Source organism: Calliphora vicina, chromosome 2 (assembly GCF_958450345.1).
Source record: "Calliphora vicina chromosome 2, idCalVici1.1, whole genome shotgun sequence".
Lineage (NCBI taxonomy): Eukaryota > Metazoa > Arthropoda > Insecta > Diptera > Calliphoridae > Calliphora > Calliphora vicina.
The window spans coordinates 10,807,004-10,828,346 of NC_088781.1; the positions used below are offsets into that span (position 1 = coordinate 10,807,004).

The 21,343-nt window shown below is 28.4% G+C and overlaps 1 protein-coding gene across 1 annotated transcript in view; it reads right to left on the reverse strand.

Annotated features, from left to right (window-relative positions):
• Positions 1–3,864: 3,864 nt before the first annotated feature.
• The window catches only part of Drgx (Dorsal root ganglia homeobox), a 117,196-nt gene continuing 99,717 nt past the window's right edge, over positions 3,865–21,343 (reverse strand). Inside the window, exons 7-8 of the mRNA XM_065500815.1 lie at positions 4,951–5,111; positions 3,865–4,493 (exon numbers count right to left, since the gene is read on the reverse strand). Coding sequence (XP_065356887.1) covers positions 3,865–4,493; positions 4,951–5,111 — 790 coding nt within the window. The remainder of the gene's footprint in view (positions 4,494–4,950; positions 5,112–21,343) is intronic.

Genomic DNA, 21,343 nt, shown 5'->3' on the forward strand with positions numbered 1-21,343 from the left:
GTAAAAAATCAAATTTTTTTCAAAGTTTTTTTTCGATTTTGATCTTGAAGATGAAGTTATTTTTGATTTTATATGTTCTTTATGCCAAGGGCTACAACTTTGCCTCAGAGTGTAAATCAAAATTCCGATCTGTTTGCAAGATATGGGCCTGAGAAAATTATTTTGCAAAAATGACACCGAGGCCCCAAATCTTAAATCCATAAAAAAGTGCATGACTTTGGGCAAAACTGGGAGTGGTGTCCGTATATGGTTATATTTCCATGACTCAAAAAATTACACACAATTTAATTGTTGAATTGCCATTTCTTGTTAAGATAATAATTTTTGTTTATTAAATGAGATTATTTTTTAAATTAGCGTTTTTTATAAATATGAAATATTGTTTTTAACAAAATTGATTATTTTTGTGTGAATTTGGGTAGTTTTTTTTCGACTTTTCATGAAATACCACAAAAAACCCGAATTTCAAATAATAAAAGTTATCAAACTGTGGAACCCTTATATTCGGTCTCTAATAAAAATAGATCAAGTCTGTAACTCTGTTGCTCGATTTTACCCATAATTTGATACTTACTCATTATTAATTAATTTCGATTGTTGTCTGTTTTTTTTTTTGTGAAATTTTATTGTTTATATCTTTATTAACTAATAATTCATTAGATTTCCTAAATTTATACAAGTACATAATAATGATCATATATAATCGCATAAGACGTTTTAAATTACTTAATTTTTTCATTTTAAATACATATTTTTTTGGGATATTATTTCTTTGTCTTTAAATATTTTCTCGTTAAATACTACTTTACTTAAATAGTTTGTTATTTTAGGCAAGATTTTTACATTAACATATTTTATTTATTATGAAAGAATTAAAAAATTAATAATTTTGTTTTATAGTATTTTATAATATTGATTTATGTTTATAGGTTATAATTATTTTGTTGTTTTTTATATATTTATATATAAGGCCCTTGATTCCAATAATTTCACATAGCTGGTGAGTTTTTCCACACATTTAAATCTGGTGTTTTAGACCAATTGTATTAGATCAGGAAACTAATTGTGACATTGTTTACAAATTTCTCTTGAATTTATTAGGATATTTCATTTGCTGTCGTATGTCATAATTAACATACCCCTACTAACAGCTACTAAGTTTCTCATACATTTCTTCATTCAATAGTAAGACAAAATAATCAGGTTGTCAATGATAGGTTTTAAAAAGAACTTTAGTTCTACAAATTTTAATCAAATGTATGGAAAAGAGATTTTATCGTTGAATTTTCCATTGGAAAAATGTATAACTTATTTACATCGGCCAAGTTTTTTTTCTTCTTAAATATGTCTGACAATATAGAATCATTATAGAAAACATTTTATTAAATTTAAATCATCAAGATTTGATTTTGAATTTTCTTGCTTTTAGAAATGAGAGAACTTAAAAGGAAGCCTCAACAACCGAAAATATATTTTTTTTCTAGAATTATTACTATGTGATTTACAATACATTTTACAATTAGTAAATCAGACTGCTTGATTTGTTTCAAATAAGAACGGACAGTATTGTGACTTCGATTTCTTGCTTATTGTGTCTTAGCTAAATATCTTCAAGAATAAAATAGTGTTTGTCAATGTATTGAGGATAATAACACAAAACAGAACGTCTACACAGAGAAAACAGATTCGTGTTCACAACCGAATTTGGCAACAATCGAATGATTCAGCCTTAGTGATCGAATTTTACAGTTGTGGTTACAAAATGTTAGAAGTGGTAATAAAAGTTTGTTTGCTTCAATAGAAATTCTTCTTTATCCACTGATTTTCTATCACTAGAACCGAAAAATTCTATGTGTAGAACCGAATCATTCGATTGGCAACAAATTCGGTTGCTATTACGAATCTATTTTCTCTGTGTACTTAACGTAAGCTTATTTGAAGCACATCAAATTGATTTTATAAATTGCTTGCTTTACTTATTTAATATGGAAGAAAGTGCCTCTGAAGCACACCGATTGCTCACCTAAGCGTATGGTGAATGTGCCAGAGATGGTTTGTGCGGTTCAGGAGTGTTGATTTTGACACGGAAGACAAATATTAGAGGCAATACTCCATGAAGATTGTTGTAAAACTCAACAAGAGTTTGCAAAATCATTGGGAGCTACTCAAGCAGCAATTTCAAACGGAGCAGGATTCATCCAAAAGCAGGGAAATTGGGTACCCTACGAATTGAAGTCTAGAGACCTTGAAAGAACATTTGCCATGTCCGAAATGATGCTTGAACGGTATAAAAGAAAATCAGTTTTGCACCGAATCAGTACTTGCGTTCATAAAATTACGATAACCCGAAGCGTAAGAGATCGTATGTGAAGCCTGGCCAACCAGCCGAACCGACACCAAAGCCAAATATCCATTGCGCTAAGATAATTCTTTGTATAAGGTGCTGAAATCTAACCAGTCCATCACATGGAACTTGTACCGAAGTCAATTGATCCATTTGAAGCGAACATTTGCCGAAAAACGACCCGAATATGCGGTCAGATTCGGTTGGGAATCTATTGACTACTATTTGTTTCGATCGATGCAGAACGCTCTCTCCTGGATACGCTTCACTTTGGTACGGAGTATACGTTATTGGCTTGATTCGTTCTTGGCCTCAAAAGATGAGGAGTTCTTTTGGCTTGGAATCCATATGTTGCCAGAAAGATGGGAGAAGGTCATAGCTAACAATAGCCAATACTTTGAATAAACTTCGAATCGTTTTGCTTGTCTGCAGAAACACCCAGAGTCTCTGGCAGAAATCGAACCCGCAACCCTTTGATTGAAAGTCCAGCACACTATCGTGTAGTCTATCGGGGCACCCTTACAAATGTACAAATGTTTCAAAATAAAAGTTAAAAATTTTAAAAAAAAATCGCTCATTTCTAAGTCTATACATACCAATATTTTTGGCTTATTTGACACATAAGTGTTCTTTGTAATGCAAAGATAAGTAATTGGTTACTTTATACATTTAAGGTAATCTAGAGTAAAGACAATTTTCACTTTAGTGCCTCTAAGTAATCTTGGTTGAAATCACTTTATCTCTTTTTGTACTGCACTACTTTAGGATGCTGTTATTTCATTCTCCAGAAGTAATCTATTGGGGGGTAAATTGTCACTAAGTGAAATCCGGAATTTGGTCTATATTGGGTCAAATAACTGATAGACTTGGCTAGTTCATGCACTAACTAGTTCAATTGATAGTTATGCACCCAATATGAACTAGTTTTTTAAGTTTACACAAAATATGAACGAACGAGTTCAATTAACTTGATTGTGCTAAATGAACTAGTTCAAATATGTTTGCTCACTTAGTTCAACTTTTGAATTCTGAACTAAAATGAGAGGTCATTGAATTCAACTACAAATCATCGAGAACACGAGCATGTCAAAATAATTGGTTACATAGATAATTTTAAAACCAGTGATATGTAAAATCACTAGTTCCGGACAGTCATCCGGAACTGCTGATTAAAACCACTTGTTTTAAACATAGTGAAAACGTACTCTTAATTTGAAGATCAGTTTTGTTTAAGAGTGATTAAAGCCTCTCTTTGTTTTTCTTTCATAAAATATAATTAAAAATACTTGACACATTATTTCAAGGGCTCTGTACTTTAAAGTAATAATTAATAATAAATGATAAATATTATGTTAATTATTTTTTAGTTTTTACAATATATACTAAATATCTATAAGCTAAATATTACACTACTATTTATATTTATATATAATTAAAACAAATAATATAAAGAAAAATCCCATATAGGGAAATGTACAAATGAGAAACCTCTCCAAGTATTAGGGAAATACTCATCATATTCATTCAGTTTTGGTTATAATCGTACCGTTTGTACAATTTAATGGTGTGTCTTTCGATGAATTTGATGTTTGGGTTGGTGTGGTGGGTGGCGAAAGTTGGCCTACGGAATGTACTTGATGTTGTAGTTGTTGTTGCTGCTGCTGAAGCAGTTGTTGTTGCTGCTGTTGGTATGAGGGTGGTGTTTGATTTGAGTTGGGCGAGGCTTGTTCCATTAAACTGGTTACTGAAGGCATCATATTGGCAACTAAACCATTCATGGTACTGGCGGTCATATCCTGAGCTTCATTTTTCAAACGTACACTAGCAGCTGCTGCGGCCGCATGATGATGGGCATTGGTCAAGGAAGTGTGATGATGAAACGATAGCGGTGGCAAGTGTAGGCCGGGAAAGGCTAGACCAGCTGCAGCGGCAGCATGTAGCGATTGTAATAAGGCAGCCGAATGTTCTTGGGCTTTGCGTCTAAGCTCTGCAACCGAAGAAGAACGTGGATCACAATTGGAGTGTGTGGAATGGGGAGGTGACTCAGGCGAACTGGTGGCCGATGAGCAAGAAACTGCCACCGAGTTGGCGTTGGAATGTGGTGGCTTTAAAGTACAGCATGAACAGAGTCCAGGAAATGAGGGTACACCTGCAAGTAGTTAATAGAAAAAAGGCATAAATATGTAAATCAAATAAATTTCAAGGCATTAAATTTTAAATTAAACTTCTGTATGTCCTTAATTCCATTAAATGTTAAGGAATTTTCCTATTTGCAGCTGCTCTGCTAATTTAACTAAAAGCTTAAAAAATCACAACTGTCAATGTCTATGTTTATGAATATACTAAAGGAACTTGTCATCAATCGATAAGGATTTTTCTCTAGGACATTAATTGCAATTGACAGGCTGGAAATTTATCTAGCTGTTGAAAACATTGATTGAGTATCTTGTGTCTGTCTATCTGACTCAATAAATTTAAAATTTTATTATTAAAGATGATGGAATCTTAAAATCACTTCAATTTTAACGCTACAATAATGTTTGTTATAAAGAGGGGTGGGTGAGTGATTTGAAATATCTTATTTCATTAAAAGCATCAGAACTTACCTTTCAAACCAGGAAACAGTGGCTGCTGTGAAAACTGTGAACTTAAAGAAGCCAAATGTGGTGGCAAAAATAATGAAGCTGTGTGATTTGGACGTCCCGTGGAACTTCCACTGGCTATGGATGTTGGTGTGTCATTTAGAACAGGTCGGAAACCGCAATTACTATAAGAAAAAGAAATAAAACAATTAAATTAATTCAATAGTACTATTAAATAAAGAAATATTAGTAATAATTGTTTAAAAAAGGTAATAAAATTTGTAGTTGCTGTAACTAAATCAATCGTTTGGCAACAAATATCACAGCGAATCTGTATTCTCCGTGCATCAAAACCTTTCATTATCAATTACATTTTAAGTAGTGTTCCATAATCATAGCAAGTTCAGTTAGTCACTAAAGAATGGTACGATTTGGTCACGGCACATGAAACGTTTTGGTTTCGTACTTCTGGAAATCTATACACTTTAAGAAAAAATTTTATGTGTTTAATATTTTGAACTATCCTCACTCCGGGTAACTTCATCAAGGCAAAACACTGAATAATGAAACTCGTGTCTCTGATGATCTTGACCCCATTGGTTTCTCTCAGATTGCCCGATACCGACACACAGTAGCAATAATTTCGTAGTTTGTGAACTGAAGTGTTTTTGATTTGATTTGTGTTCACATGGGTTCGTAGTTGAAATGGGGCCCCCAAAGTTTCTCACCTCGGGCACAAACAAATTAAAAGATCTTAAAAAAATCGTTTTAGGGATTTCGCGATATTTAAGTGAAGAGAATTGCAAACATTATCAACCCATTGATTAAAAGACGTTACGATCTTAAATTGGAATTGTACACTAATTAGAATTTTAAATTTTTCTTCATGAAATTTCAGTTTTTTTTTTTGGTAAAAATTTTATTTTGAAAATTGATACATCTTTTTCTTTAAAATGTTAGTCCTTTAGCCAAATACCAAATACTTGTACATAATGCTCATATCTACCCTTCAGGAGACTAGCTAACTTTGCCTTCTCTTGAATTTTTTTCGCCATCGTGAGAAGGGTATATATAAGTTTGTCATTCCGTTTGTAATTTCCACAATATAATTTTCCGACCCTATAAAGTATATATATTCTGGATCCTTATAGATAGCGGAGTCGATTAAGCCATGTCCGTTTGTATGTCTGTCCGTCTGTCTGTCTGTTGAAATCAATTTTCTGAAGACCCCAGATATCTTTGCGATCCAAATCTTCAATATTTCTGTCAGACATGCTTTAGAGAAGTTTCCTATTTCAAATCAGCAAAATCGGTCCACAAATGGCTGAGATATGAGGAAAAAACCAGGACAACCTCGATTTTTGACCTATATCTGGATTACTAAGTCATTAATATAGACAATAGGATATCTAATGGTAGATATTTCGAAGACCTTTGCAACGACGTATGTATGTATATAAGATCATAAGTTGGACTTACAATGGGTCAAAATCGGAAAACCCGATTTTTGTTTACACCAAAAAAAAAAAAATTGTTTTTTAGAATTAAAAAAATTAAAAAAAAATTTAAAATTTAAAAAAAAAAATTAAAATTTTTTAAAAAAAAAAATTGAATTTAAAAAAAAAAATTTTAAAAAAAATGAAAAAAATTAATTTTGTTTACCTAAAAATATTTAAAATTTGTATTTTGAAATAAAATTTGGTGAAGGGTATATAAGATTCGGCACAGCCGAATATAGCTCTCTTACTTGTTGAAGTTAAAATTAAATATAATAACATATTTTTAAAAGCTTTTACATTAAAGCTTGTTTACAATAACATTTTTAATTGAATTTCGTAGCCCGAATATGCTGAAATTTGGCATTCATGCGTACATCTTGTGATATTGCAGCAGTATTATGTTCGAAAATTCGGAATCAAAAATTAAAACTGATGTTCGAAACATTTTTAAAGCTGTTAAAAAAATCTCTTGATCGTGAATATACCTGTAATATTATGTTCGAAAATTCGAAATTTATTTCGAAAATTCGAACTTATATTCAAAAATTTTTAAAAGATGTTAAAATAATTTCTAAATCTTGAGGTTTCTTAAAAAAATTATTTTAGTTTTATTTGTGTCCAATTTCTTACATTTTCCAAATTCGAACTTAAAAATTTAAAAAAAAAATCAAAATGGTAATGAATTTTAAAGAATTTTCATTGTAGTTTCAGAATATATGCTTTTTAGGATATGTTAGAAATTTCGAATAGAAATTCGAAATATTCAGGGTGATCTAAAAGAAATGAAATAAATCATTAATACAAAATATTTTAAAAACAAGCTTTTATTTAAATGCTTCAAAAAAATTAAAATAAACTTTAAAAGTATTTATTTCATTATACAATTTATATGATATAAAAGCTTGTCGACCAAAGCCCTCCATCATCAAAATATTAAACTTGGGTAGTTCATGAAAGAACTAGTTTAATTGAACGATTCCATTATTTGAATGAACTAAAATGATTCATATGTATGTTTTTCCAGCTTCTTTTTATTCGAATTCTTACAGAGTGCCGGAAAAATATGAATAGAATCCTGACAGCAAAAAAAAAAAACAGCTAGAGCATTTTATCTCTAGCTTCATATCTATTGTTTAATTTCAGAACAGAGAGACAATTTTAATGCTTTATTAAAAGATATTTATCACTCGCTTCTTGTTCTGCGTAGTCATTGAAATAAACTATTAACAACAAGTCTAGAAAATATAGCGACATTCTTTTAATCATATAAATTATATAATATAATACAAATTTTGATTGATCAAAATGGAATCCAACATTAAAAAAAAATTACTTAAAAACAAAAGGCTACTATTTATATAAGAAAAAAGTTATGTTATATACAAAATGAATTAATAAAACTTTTATTTCCACAGAAAAAATTATATTTAAATTCAAACATATTGAACTGGTTTCAATTATTTCATAATTGAATCAAGTATTCATGTGCTCAAAAACAAAATTTTCGGATATTTTATATTGAATTTTGAGTTTTGAATTTAATAATTTTGACAATTGAGTATAAAATGTTCGTTATTGGTTGAACCATGGCAGAACAAGCAAGGTACAATTATTAGAAAGTATGTTCTCAATTATACATTCCCTATAACGTCAAACAAAAGAAAATGAAAAAATATAAAAAGGAAATGTCTAAAAAAAATAATTGAATTTAAATTTTTGTTACAAAAAAAATCATTTTCAAACATCAATTGAAGAAAAATTATTTTTTTTGGATAAGTTACATAGTAATTTCAGTTAAAACTTTACGAATTTATAAAACATTGCGGTAAAAAAATTAAAAAATTTTATGTGATTAAATACATATTTGATGTTTTAGTGGTGTACATTAGGGTGGCCCTTAATAAACGAAAGTTGGATTTTGGCCATTCTCACCCCCAGTTTGGTGAACATTAGTAAAAAAATCATCCTGAAAAAATTTTAGGTAAATCGGTTGGGGTTAAGACGTGCCGCAAGCCCTCTGAAGTTTTGAGATGCATTTACAAGGGGAAAAAATGCATTTTTTTCAGTTTTTGTAAAAATTTTGCCATTAAAAAATTACTTTTATAATTTAATTTAAAAGAATGGAAATGTGTACGTAATTGTCGTTCTAATGAGACATAAAAAACATAAATCGGTCAAAAAATGTTAAAGTTATTAAAAATTCGCTGTGCCATTATCGTGTCTCAGGCCACTAGAACAAGAAATGTAGGAACAAAATTAACATATTTTGATAAATATTAAAATAAAAGCTCATTTTTACTTAAAATATGTCCATATTTACTTGTATATGAGTTTTTGTCTTCGTAGGATACCGTTAACCTATTCTTAGGTATGAATAAAAAAATAAAATTTTTTTAACGGCAGTTTCAAAACTCCATTTTCAAATTTTTAAAAAGTTTGTTAAATAAATTTCAGAATTTTTTGATCATCTCATTGGGATGTATTAAGAGTATAATAGGGAATAACAATGTGAAAAAATTATGAAAATATCTTATATAGTTTTTCCGTACCTGCGATTTAAATTTTGCAATTTTCGAGAAAAACCAATTATTTGGCAATTTTTAGGCCAATGAGCTCTATTTCCTTACTCTTATGAATTTTAAGCAAAACTTAATTAGAATATTATAGTCCAGATAATTCTAAATATACTCTGAAACTTTTACTAAAATCGGAAAACGTTAACCCTTAAATCGTGAAGGTCAAAGGTCAAATTTTTCAATATTTGGAATTTCTTTTGGAAAGATTTTGAAATGTTCGAAATTTTGTATATTTTTGGGCCGATTTTGATGAAATTTAACAAAAATATAACACAAAGCCTAGTATTTACAAAAACAGCAGAAAAATTAAAATTAACCCTATATAGCACTTGGTGTTAAAATGACCCCAAACTTCTAAAACCATAAAAAAATTATGATTTTAAAAGTTTGGTGTCATTTTAACCCCAAGTGCCATTAAGCGTTAATTTCCATTCCTGTGCTGTTACTATAAACCCTAGAGTTTATGTTATAGTTTTGTTAAATTTCATCAAAATCGGCCCAAAAATATACAACATTTCGAACATTTCGAAATCTTTACAAGAGAAATTCCAAATATTGAAAAATTTGATATTTGACCTTCACGATTTAAGGGTTAACGTTCTCCGATTTTAGTAAAAGTTTCAGAGTATATTCAGAATTATCTGGACTATAATATTCAGAATAAGTTTTGCTTAAAATTCATAAGAGTAAGGAAATAGAGCTCATTCGCCTAAAAATTGACAAATAATGGTTTTTTCTCGAAAATTTCAAAATTTAAATCGCAGGTACGGAAAAACTATATGAGATATTTTCATAATTTTTTCACATTGTTATTCCCTATTATACTCTTAATAAATCCCAATGAGATGATCAAAAAATTCTTAAATTTGTTTAACAAAATTTTTAAAAATTTGAAAATGGAGTTTTGAAACTGCCGTTAAAAAAATTTTATTTTTTTGATCATACTAAGAGTAGGTTAACGGTATCCTACGAAGACAAAAACTCATATACAAGTAAATATGGACATATTTTAAGTAAAAATTAGCTTTTATTTTAATATTTATCAAAAGATGTTAATTTTGTTCCTACATTTCTTATTCAAGTGGCCTGAGACACGTTAAAGGCCTGGCGAATTTTTAATAACTTTAACATTTTTTGACCGATTTCTGTTTCTTATATCTCATTAGAACGACAATTACGTACACATTTCGATTCTTTTAAATTAAATTACAAAAGTAATTTTTTAATGGCAAAATTTTTACAAAAACTGAAAAAAATTCATTTTTTCCCCTTGTAAATGCATCTCAAAACTTCAGAGGGCGTGCCTTATCCCCAACCGATTTACCTAACATTTTTTCAGGATGATTTTTTTGCTAATGTTCACCAAACTGGAGGGTGAGAATGGCCAAAATCCAACTTTCGTTTATTAAGGGCCACCCTAGTGTACATTGGAAACTCTCTCTAATAATTGTACCTGGTAACTGATTATACCATGGGTTGAACTTTTAATACAAAAATGATTGTATAGATAATTTTCGTAATTGAAAACACAAAACATAACAAAAATTTGTTTTCAATTACAAAATTATCTATTCAATCATTTTTGTGTTTAAATTTCAACCAATAACGAAAATTTTATATTCAATTGTCAAAATTATCAAATTCAAAACTCAAAATTCAATGGAAAATATCAGAAAGTTTGTTTTTGAGCACATGAATACTTGATTAAATTATAAAATAATTGAAACCACTTCAATATGTGATATATATTTGAATTGAAACGGTTTAAGAAATAGTTTTTTCTGAGTCTATATAAGAAAATGTTGTTTAATTTAAAATATAAAAAAATACAATTTTAAAATAATGTTTAGAAGATATTTAATTTCTTCAATGGGGTCAATTTGGACACTCGATACCAATTACGTAACTAGAAATATCGACACCAGTTAAGGGTTAAAATTGATTTTCTTCTTTAAAACTTTATTAACAATTTAAGGCAGCTAAATTATAGTTATTATAAAATTACGCCAAAATATCGTTACTTTTTAAACGTTTCAAATCCTTAGGGTACTGCTACACGTTCAATATATATTGACCGCGATCCAGTATCGCTATATTTATTGAACATGTGGCATGCAGTATTGATGGATCGCGATCCAAATTGCAGAATAACCTAACTTTGAGTGATCCAATTAAATGGATCGCGATCCAAATATCACAACATATATTGAACGTGTAGCAGTGCCCTTAGACAACCATTGTAGTATTTAATTGTTACATTTTTTACTAACACACTCCTTAGCTATTCTTTATGGGTAATTGTAACCTGTACAAAACTAACAACTAAATTTATTAAAAAATCTATTAAATAGCAGTTTAAACGAAGCGACAAATTCAATTTTAATACAATAGAATTTTGTTTTATAAACAAATTATTAAAATAATGTATTTTTTCAATTAAAAATTATTAAATTAAAAATAGCTAGCAACAAAATATCCATATACAATGCATATAATAAATAAATATTTTGTTGTTTAAGCTTACTTACTGGTTTTAATTGCTATGTAAACATAAATTAATTCAATTTTCTACAATTAATTAATAATTACATAAAAAACAAATAAAATAACAAAATACTACATAGACTGTTTGTTTATATGGGCATAGACTGATAAATGAAACATTTCAATTAATCATAAACCATCATCAGCATCATTGTCGTTATACAAAAAAAATAAAAATAAAAACTATTGCAATTGAAATTTATGAAAAATTATAAAAATAAATAAAAAAAATAGTATCTGACTATCAGCGGAGGCAATTCATGCCACCACCAAAGTAGTCAGTTGCTTTATAGATACATGATACACTATTGCATATTTCTAAAATACAAAAATTGTATTGTATGATGACAATTATTGTTTTTTTTTTAAAACAGAGCAAACATTAGGGTGATACTAATTTTAAACAAAAAACTTCTTTTAACATAAAACAGTAAGGTTAATAAAGTTTTTTTATAGAAAAATTATACTGTGAAACATTCATTTCCGAAATTTTCAAATTTATATTATATATTTCTGCCAATAGCAGCCACCCTAATATAGAATTTTCATTCATCTATCCCTGCGAATTGTGTAAATATATTTATGTTTATATACATATGTAGCTATGTATGGGTTTGGTGTGTGCAAGTATTTGAGTATGAATAAAAAAATATATATTGTAGTTTGTAATTGAATGTTTATGAATAATACGATTAGACAGTAAAAATATTTTAATTTACTTCAATTAAGAATTAATTAAGAGTCATATAAATATGGGAGGCCTTTTAATAATGCAGCCAGCCAGCCGTTTCCAATGGCAACAACAACAAAATATTTATCGTTTGTTAAACGAATACAAACTGTAAGAGAAGAGATCATTGCCACTGTTTTGTTTCGTAATGAGAATTTATAATGGATTGGTTGCATGTAAATATCCCCCTTTTTTCTCTCAGTCTCTTAAATAATTATAATCATTTAAGTGTTTTTAATTATTTAATTGGAAAACATAATAATTGACACGATTTTGGATTTTTATTCATATTTATATTTTTATTTACACACTTACGACACATTATTTGCCTGTGAGTTTGGATATAAACAAAATTTTTTCTTAAATTTCTTAATATATTTTTTTAATGCGATCATTTAGAAAATGCGGGTGTAATAAGAGAAATATTATGACACTGGATTCTTTATAATAAAAACAAATTAAATCAAAGGCTTGATTGTTTAAATTTAGGGCACCCATACATTAAAATAATGTTTTTGAAAAAAAAAAACAAATCAAATATTTAACGAATGAAGTTATACATAAATAATTTCTTTAAATTGTATAATTATAGTTACTTTTTTTTAACATTGAATAAACCAACTGAAGGAATTGAAATAAACCAACTGAATGTTCGAAATAATTAATTTTGAATTAAATTTTCGAAAGCAAATTAAATATATCCTCTTAACAATTCCATTAAACCATTCATTACTAATTAATTCGTGTACTTAAGCGTTCTACAAACATATTGAATTCATTCCTTTAAGAATTAATTCCTTAAGGAATCATTCAAGTTTTATTTAATTCAAATCGAGAGCTTAATAAAATATGTCGAGTGATTTAAAATGTTTGTATACTCAAAAATGATTTAAAAACTGATTGATTTTCATAAAACGAAAATTAAAATGTTTTCCTTTCATGTTTTCTGAATCAGGCCCTAAAATTTTCTTGAATTTAAATCTATTCAAAAAGGCTTATGTCATACAGCCCAATCTATCTTCTATCTATCTATATATATAAAAATGAAATGGTCCATGTATGTAATGTCATCACGTGAGAACGGCTGGAGCGATTTGGCTGATTTTTTTTTTAAATTTTTAAAATTAAAAAATTACGGCTAAAACCGGCTTTTTTGAGTCCAGTCAACTGTAATAAAAAAGCCCCTAAAGTATGCAGTACAAATTTAGATATTTTATTTGCAAATAAATAAGAACAGGCAGTGTTGGAGAAACTTGACGAACTAACATTAGTAAATGATACCGGGCGAAGCCTGGGCGGTCAACTAGTTATGAATAAAAATTCTCCGGGAGTTTTTTCCCTTTTCTTATTTTTAACATTGAATTTGAATAGGAAAAATTGTCCATAATTGGACTGATAGAGAAACATTGAGCGGAATCTAGAAAAAACTCCAACAATAAAATTACTCAAAATAATCACATATACGAGTGTTGTTTTTGTTTTCACATGTTTTTTTTATTAATACATTCTTAGCACTTAGCTTTTTGACAACTGAGTTAGGTCTTTGACAGGAGAGTTTCCGATCTATGTGTATTTATCTAGGACTTAAGTAATTTTTTTCAATAAAATTGGGAATTTAGTATAAAAATGTTACTAAAATATTAATTTTGTATTCCCGAATAACCTTTTAACAATTCCGAATCAAGATTTTAGTGAATTAAGCTCAAATTGAATTAATTAATTCGAAGTTCTGGGTTTTCTTGTGATTCAATTTAAAATTATTCTTATAATCGATAAAAAAGTATAATTTTTTTAAACACTGAATGAAATTATTCGATTAACACTGTTTACGAAATTGACACTTTTTTCTGTAAAGAAAGGCACCCAAGCTTAAACTAATTCGTTATTTCGAAAATGGAGCAGGTTGCACAATATATGTATATTCGCGTAACTAAAAACGGTTTAGTTTCTTGAATAAACTGAAAAAAAACGAAATTATGCAATAAAATTACCATTAAGCTTAACAGGTTTTTAATCTTCGCAGTCGTTTTAGAAATATAATTTTTTTTTGGCAAAACAAAAATTATTTTTTAGAAAAATTTTAAAATTTTTGGTTTTTAAAAATTGAAACTGAAGTTACACCGATAATTTTTTCTAAGCGTATAGAAAACAAAAAAGCAAGTAGGAGATCTATATTCGGCTGTGCCGAATCTTATATACCCTTCACCAAATTATACTTTAAAATAAAAAATTTAAATATCTTTAGGTTAACAATATTTAAAAAATTTTTAATAAATAAATTTTGTTGCAATTTTTTTTTAAATTTATTAGTGAAACAAATTTGATGACAAAAAAATGTTGTTAGTCAAAAAAAATCGCATTAAAAAATATTTGTCCCGATTTTGACCCATTGTAGGTCCGACTTAAAATTGCAATGGAAGGTACAAATTCAAAATAAAAAAACATAAAGAACTTTTTTGAAGATGCTTTTTTAATTTTCTTAAAATTTAAGCTAAATAACAACAACAAAACTCTTTAAAGTTGTAAAAAACTGAAATGCAAAAAAGTACTTTTTTGGTACTTTTGTGAAAGTTGTTTTATTAAAATGAACCTGTTTGGTACTATTTTGTGAAAGTGTATTTTCTTAATAAAAAAAAACAATCTATAAATACTATTAAAGCACTTTAAAGTTGGGAATAACGTGACTTTCGGAAAAGTACTTTTTATAATGGAAAGTACAAATTGAAAATTAAGAAATAAAAAACAGAAAGAAGTACTTTTTTGAAGATGTTTTTTTTTATAATTTTCATTAAAATTTAAACTAAATAACAAAAAACTCTTTAAACTTGTAAAAAAACTGAAATGGAAAAAAGTACTTTTATGGTAATTTTTGTAAAAGTTGTTTTATTAAAATGAACTTGTTTGGTACTATTATAAAAAGTGTATTTTCTTAATAAGTATTTAAAAATAAGCTATAAATACTATGAAAACACATTAAAGTTGTGAAAAATGTGATTTTAGGAAAAGTACTTTTTTGCATATTATTAAATACGTTAGAAAACTTTTTGCAAATACTTATTTTGATTTAAATATATTATGGTACTTAATAAATGTCTTTGAAGGAAAGTAATAAAATCTCCATTTTCGATCTTAAGAATATGAAAAAAAGTTGAAATAAATTTCATTATTCATTTCATGCTCATTATCTACAATAAAAACAAACTTATGCTAAAGGCATACTTTAGCCAAAAATACTCAAAATATTTTATAAAGTCTCCCATGAAATTCCGTATTTCTAAACGAAATTTTCAGTTCTTTTAAAATCCCCAACTTTTGGTACATATCGCCAATTCTGTCAAACCTGTGGGTGGACAACTGTTGCCATTATTCATGTCATGTCCTGTCATGTCATTTAATTTATTTTATATTTGGTTGGATTTATTTTCACTGTCGCCACTTAAAAGTGAAAAACCAACAAAGATAAATAAAAAATCGTAAAAGCCGCAAATTGAAATGAAATTTTCATTATATAATTCCTCTCGTTTATGCATGTTCAAAAAAAAAAAAAAAAATGTTCACATATTTTCGCGATTTATACAATTTTTTCCTTAATCGTATTCGAGGGTATTTTTTTTTATTATTTTTTTGGTTTTCATATTTTGTTCTTTCCTAGTGGTTATGAAGTTTAAATAAACTTTTTTTTTCATTTTATTCATGTTTTTCAAATGAAATTATTTTGTTTCACTTTTATTTAGTACAATTTAGAAAGAAAGAGAATTTAAAATGACGATGATGTTGGTTGATGGTCATGATAAGGTTAGATGGTGGATGTGATGGAGGGGGGGGGGGTATGTGTTGTGAATTTTGAAGGTGGTATGAGTAATAACTGTTGGTTTTTGCATTTTATAATGGCATTTTGTCGTCGTTGTTGTTGTTCTTGTTGGCTTGAGGATATTTAATCATACTCAAAATTCAACTAGAAAATATTGCAAAGAAAAAGAGCCGTAATAGGAATTTTGTTTTTTAAATTGATTTAAAAAGTTAACAAGAATTCATGAAGGTACTAACGGGGTTTAAGAAGTCTGTGGTCTCGCCTACTGAGGATATCATGGGGTTTCTATACGGGCGACATAAGTTAATTGTGCAAATTCCAGTTTGTGCAAGTCAGTTGTTTTGTGTGTTCCTTACTTAAGTTAAATAATGCTTCAAAATTTAGAAAAATTTACACAAATTTGCGCAAACTTTAAGCAGAATAGCAACCAATGACACAAACTTTTTGCTCAAATTTAAGGTTTGCACAAGCCAGTTATATTTTCACTTACAAATTGTGCTAAAACTGACTTGCACAAACCTTGAAATTGTGCAAATAATTTGTTTTGTTGGTTTATTATTCGGTGATGCCAAGCTTTTCATAAATTTGTTAGAAAAGTTAAGCTACTGATTGAAATTGTTAACAAAATATAGATCAAGTTAAATGTATTAAAAAAGAAAACTTAATTTGTTTCCAGGAAAATCTTAAATTCTTGAAGTAGGTAACATTTATGATCCTACAAATAGTCATAGCTTTCATATGTATTACAAGCTAAATGACTAGTTTTTTCTGCTATTATTTTACCCCTAATTGTAGTTAATTGCATTTGGATAAAACTTAGATTTGTGTTCATGGAAAAAGTCTTTGAAACATTTGTATAACTGCTTGTCTATGTTGAATGTTGCAAGTGGTAGATTGCAATGGAAAGTACAAATTCAAAATAATAAAAAAACAAAAAAAAAAACATAAATTTTCATTGCTCGAGAGTCTCGGAGTAAAAACAAAATTGTTTGCGTATAATTAAGCACTCATCCTTTGGTCGTAATTAGATTTTCTTATGTGCACATTCAGGCACATTGTCAGGCATACAGAGAGGTAAGAACGACGTGGCAACAACACATCATCACTAACAACAACTCAGCTAAATACTCATACAAAAAAGTTAGAACAAGTTGAAAAAGCTTCAGCAATTTCATTTGCAACAGCAATTAGCTTTAGGCTCACTCACAGTGAGTCACAGTCGTCAAACATTTTCATGTGTAAGTTATGAATTCAATTGTAATCAGTTAATAGGGAAAGAATTACAGAAAAACTATTTTTAAAATTTTATATGAAATCGCTCAGATTTCAATAATTTTTTGGTTTTTTTTCATACAAAAACTCAGCCGGCAAACAATTTTGAAATTTTTGTATGAAAATCACTCAGATTTCAAATAATATTAGAGTTTATCATACAAAAATATGAAAATTGTTTTCTGGTAGTGTTTCTGTCCCAGGCACTTAAATTTAATAGTATACTTTTAGGAGTATTTGATAAAATCTAGTTTTTTTGTTGAAGCTGTCAAAACTTTTGACGTACAGTGGTTTAGAAACTTTTTATCTTGGAAACCATAAGAGATTTGTTAATAAAATTACACATAGTCAGTGATGAAATATTGGTTTTCGGGAATTGTTTGTCTGGAATTTCTTTATAAGTTGACAATATTTTTCTATTATTTCAATTGATTTGTTCGGTTCTATCAACAGATAATTAGTTGGAAAAGAAGCAAGTAGAATAATTCAGTCATTAAGAATATATCAAATTGAAAATTGAAACTTTGCCAATTTTTAAGAAAAATTTTAGATTTATCTAAAAATGTCTAAAGAGGCAAGCCCCGATTATAAAAAACAAATTGTGTCGAATCTTATATACCTTTCACTGCTTTAAAATAAAAATTTTAAATATTTTTAATTAAAAAAATTAAAAAAAATAAAAAAAAGACAAATATTTTTACAAGCAAAACAAATTTTAAGGAAATTTTTTTTTAATTTTTTTTTTGGTAAAAAATAAAATCCGTGTAAAAAATATTTTTACCGATTTAGACCCATTCCGATTTTCGTTGGCCTTATATACGCCGTTGCAAAGGTCTTTGAAATGTCTATTATTGGATGTCCGTCCATATTGTATATATTAATGACCTTGTAACCCAGATATACTTAGATCGAAAATATGTCAAAAATCGAGGTTGTCCTGGTCAGACCGAATTCAGACCGGGCCAGAAGAATTCTCATACACAGAAAAAACTATTTCTTAAACCGTTTCAATTCAAATATTTGTCACATATTGAACTGGTTTCAATTATTTCATAATTAAATCAAGTATTCATTTGCTCAAAAACAAAATTTCTTGATATTTTCTATTGAATTTGATTATTTTGACAATTGAATATACAATTTTCGTTATTGGTTGAATTTCAAATACAAAAATTATTGAATAGATAATTTTCGTAATTGAAAACACATTTTTTTTATTTTTTGTGTTTCAATTACGAAAATTATCTATTCAATAATCTACTCAATTATCTATGTCAAAATATTCAAATTCAAAACTCAAAATTCAATAGAAAATATCAAGAAATTTAGTTTTTGAGCAAATGAATACTTGATTTAATTATGAAATAATTGAAACCAGTTCAATATGGGATAAATGTTGGAATTAAAATATAATTTTTTCTGTGTATATTTTGATGTATGAATCATGTAAGTTACTTGGGGCTACGGAAAGTTGATTTCAACATGGATATGTTGACTTCTCTATCTTGTCAAGAACTGCTTATATTTTGAGGTCAAGTGAAGATTATCCCAGAGAGCGTTCCGCATTAGTCGAAACACATAGGTAGTCGGACAGGGCAAGATCTAGAGTATAAGGCGGGTGAGGCAACGTTCCAACCACTTCATTCTAAATATTTTTTAACAGGTATTGCATAATGGGGTCGAGCATTGTCAAGATATAATATTATGGTTTCATGTCTGACCGAATATTCTGAGTGTTTTTCTCAAATGGTCGTTTCAAACGAATCACTTACGTACAGAACAGGTTTCATTTGATGGTCTTGCCAGATTTCAGCAGTGTATAATAACCCTCTCACCAAATACAGATCATTAACTTAACACCCTGGATATTCGACTTTGGGTTAAATTCGGCTCATTGGTCGGTCTTCTTACGATTCGGGTTATCGTAATGGATCCATTTTTATCGCAAGTAATGATTCGGTTCATAAATTTCTTTCTTTTATAGCGTTCAAGCATCATAATCGTCTTTCAAGGTCTCTCGGTTTCAATTCGTATTGTACCCAATTTTCCTGCTTTTGGATGAATTCTGCTGCTCGCAAAAGTTTTGAAATTGCTGATTGAGTAGCTCCCAATAATTTTTTAAGCTTTTGTTGAGTTTGACAACAATCTTCATGTAGTAATGCTTCCAATTCTTGGTCTTCACACTTTTTTGGCTGGCCTGGGCGATAGTTGTCTTCCGTGTCAAAGTCAACACTTCTGAACCCCACAAACCATCTCCTGCACGTTGAAACCGATGGAACACATTCACCATCAGTTTTGGTGAGCAATCGGTGTGTTTCAGGGGTATTTCTTTCAAATTAAAGAAATAAAGCAAAACTTCCCGCATATGACGCTTTGTTGGAACATGTCTTTAGTAGACTTTTCCCATGTCCATAGTCAAGGTTTTCGTTTTTAAGTTTCAGTTTGATCTGATCTTGGTGTGTTAATCCAAAGTCGATTGAAAAATTAGTGTTTTCTTCAAAGGTTTTTGAATAAACTGCATATTTTCTTCTTTAATTTTAACTTGAAAATAAATTTATTGGAGTATTCGTTGTATCGACAATTATTGATCGAATTCTATACTGAAAAATATTTTTCATTCGATTAAAAAATATATTTTTTTTCTTCGATTATTATGACAACCTTAATATCTAAAGGAGACTCACAAACCTTGAAATTTTAATCTTTGATTCCTTCACATTTTCGAAACAAATTGAAGCTAGATTATTGCAACCAAAATAGCGCCCCAAAAGGATTTTAATATTTGTCTTTAATTTTATTAAATTATCTGATGAAAATTCCTTTTCCAACTCCACTGTTTCTTAACACATCTACACTTAAGTTAGACATACAAGTAAATAAATAAAGATGAGAGAATTTATACAAATTAAGAAATAAAATAAAACAACAGAGAGAGTGAAAAAAAAACAAATAAAGAATCTTGTGATTTTACAAGTGTTTGCTGCAGTTGTTGTGTCAGGACTAATTGGTCTGGAGGATAGAAAATAAAAGACAAATGAATGAGGAAAATTTGTGCTGTGCTGTTTTTTTTCTGTTGTTAAAAATTTCAGACAAAGTTTCAGCTTTTTTTTCACTTGGTAATTAATTAATAAAATTACAAATTTTCACACGCTAACTTTTTTTTAATATAAAATAAAAAATGAAATAAAACTTTTTGAAAAAAGATTTTTGTATTAATTTCGTCAAAAAGTTTTTTAATTTGAACACACATACACAGGCACAGTCAGTTGAAAAATCAAAGCCTTTGGGCCAAAAGCCTGGTTAATCAACAGATCCATACTCATTTTGAAATACACATGTTCATATACATATGCACACTTTTATGTATTTGTTAATAAATGAGTTTGAGTATGAGAAAAGTTAAAAATATGTAGGTACACACACCCTCCCTCCACTGTTTAAATTTGAGAGGATGTTAAATTTAATTTCCGTTTTAATGAAACCGTTGGAAAATTCATGAACACAAGTCTATGTGTGTGTGTGAGTTTAAGTGGGTTTGTCGCATGTGTTTGTTGTTGTGCTTAAAACAAGTTAAAAGTTGATTGTGTTGTGTTGAGTTATTTTATGTTCTTTTTTTTCTCTCTTCATTTTTATTGTGCATTATTATTAATTACTTAATGAATAATTTAATATTGCCTTAATTTGTTTATTAAAAATTTCATTATTGTTTTCAAGAAAATGAAAAAGAGATTTTTCTGTTATATTAAATAAGCCTTATAAAATCAGAGAAAAAATCCGCCAAAATAAATACAATTTCGTTTAAACTCCTGAGTACAGTATTAAAAATAGATTAATGAATAAAAAGGTTGAAATACGAATAAAATTTAAGCTTCAATTGCCTTCAACCATGAGTGATAGGAGTATATATACGTATAACTATATTGTTATTTTCATTTGCAACTCCATACAGTATATTTTCTGATCGATAAAGATAGCGCGGCCATAT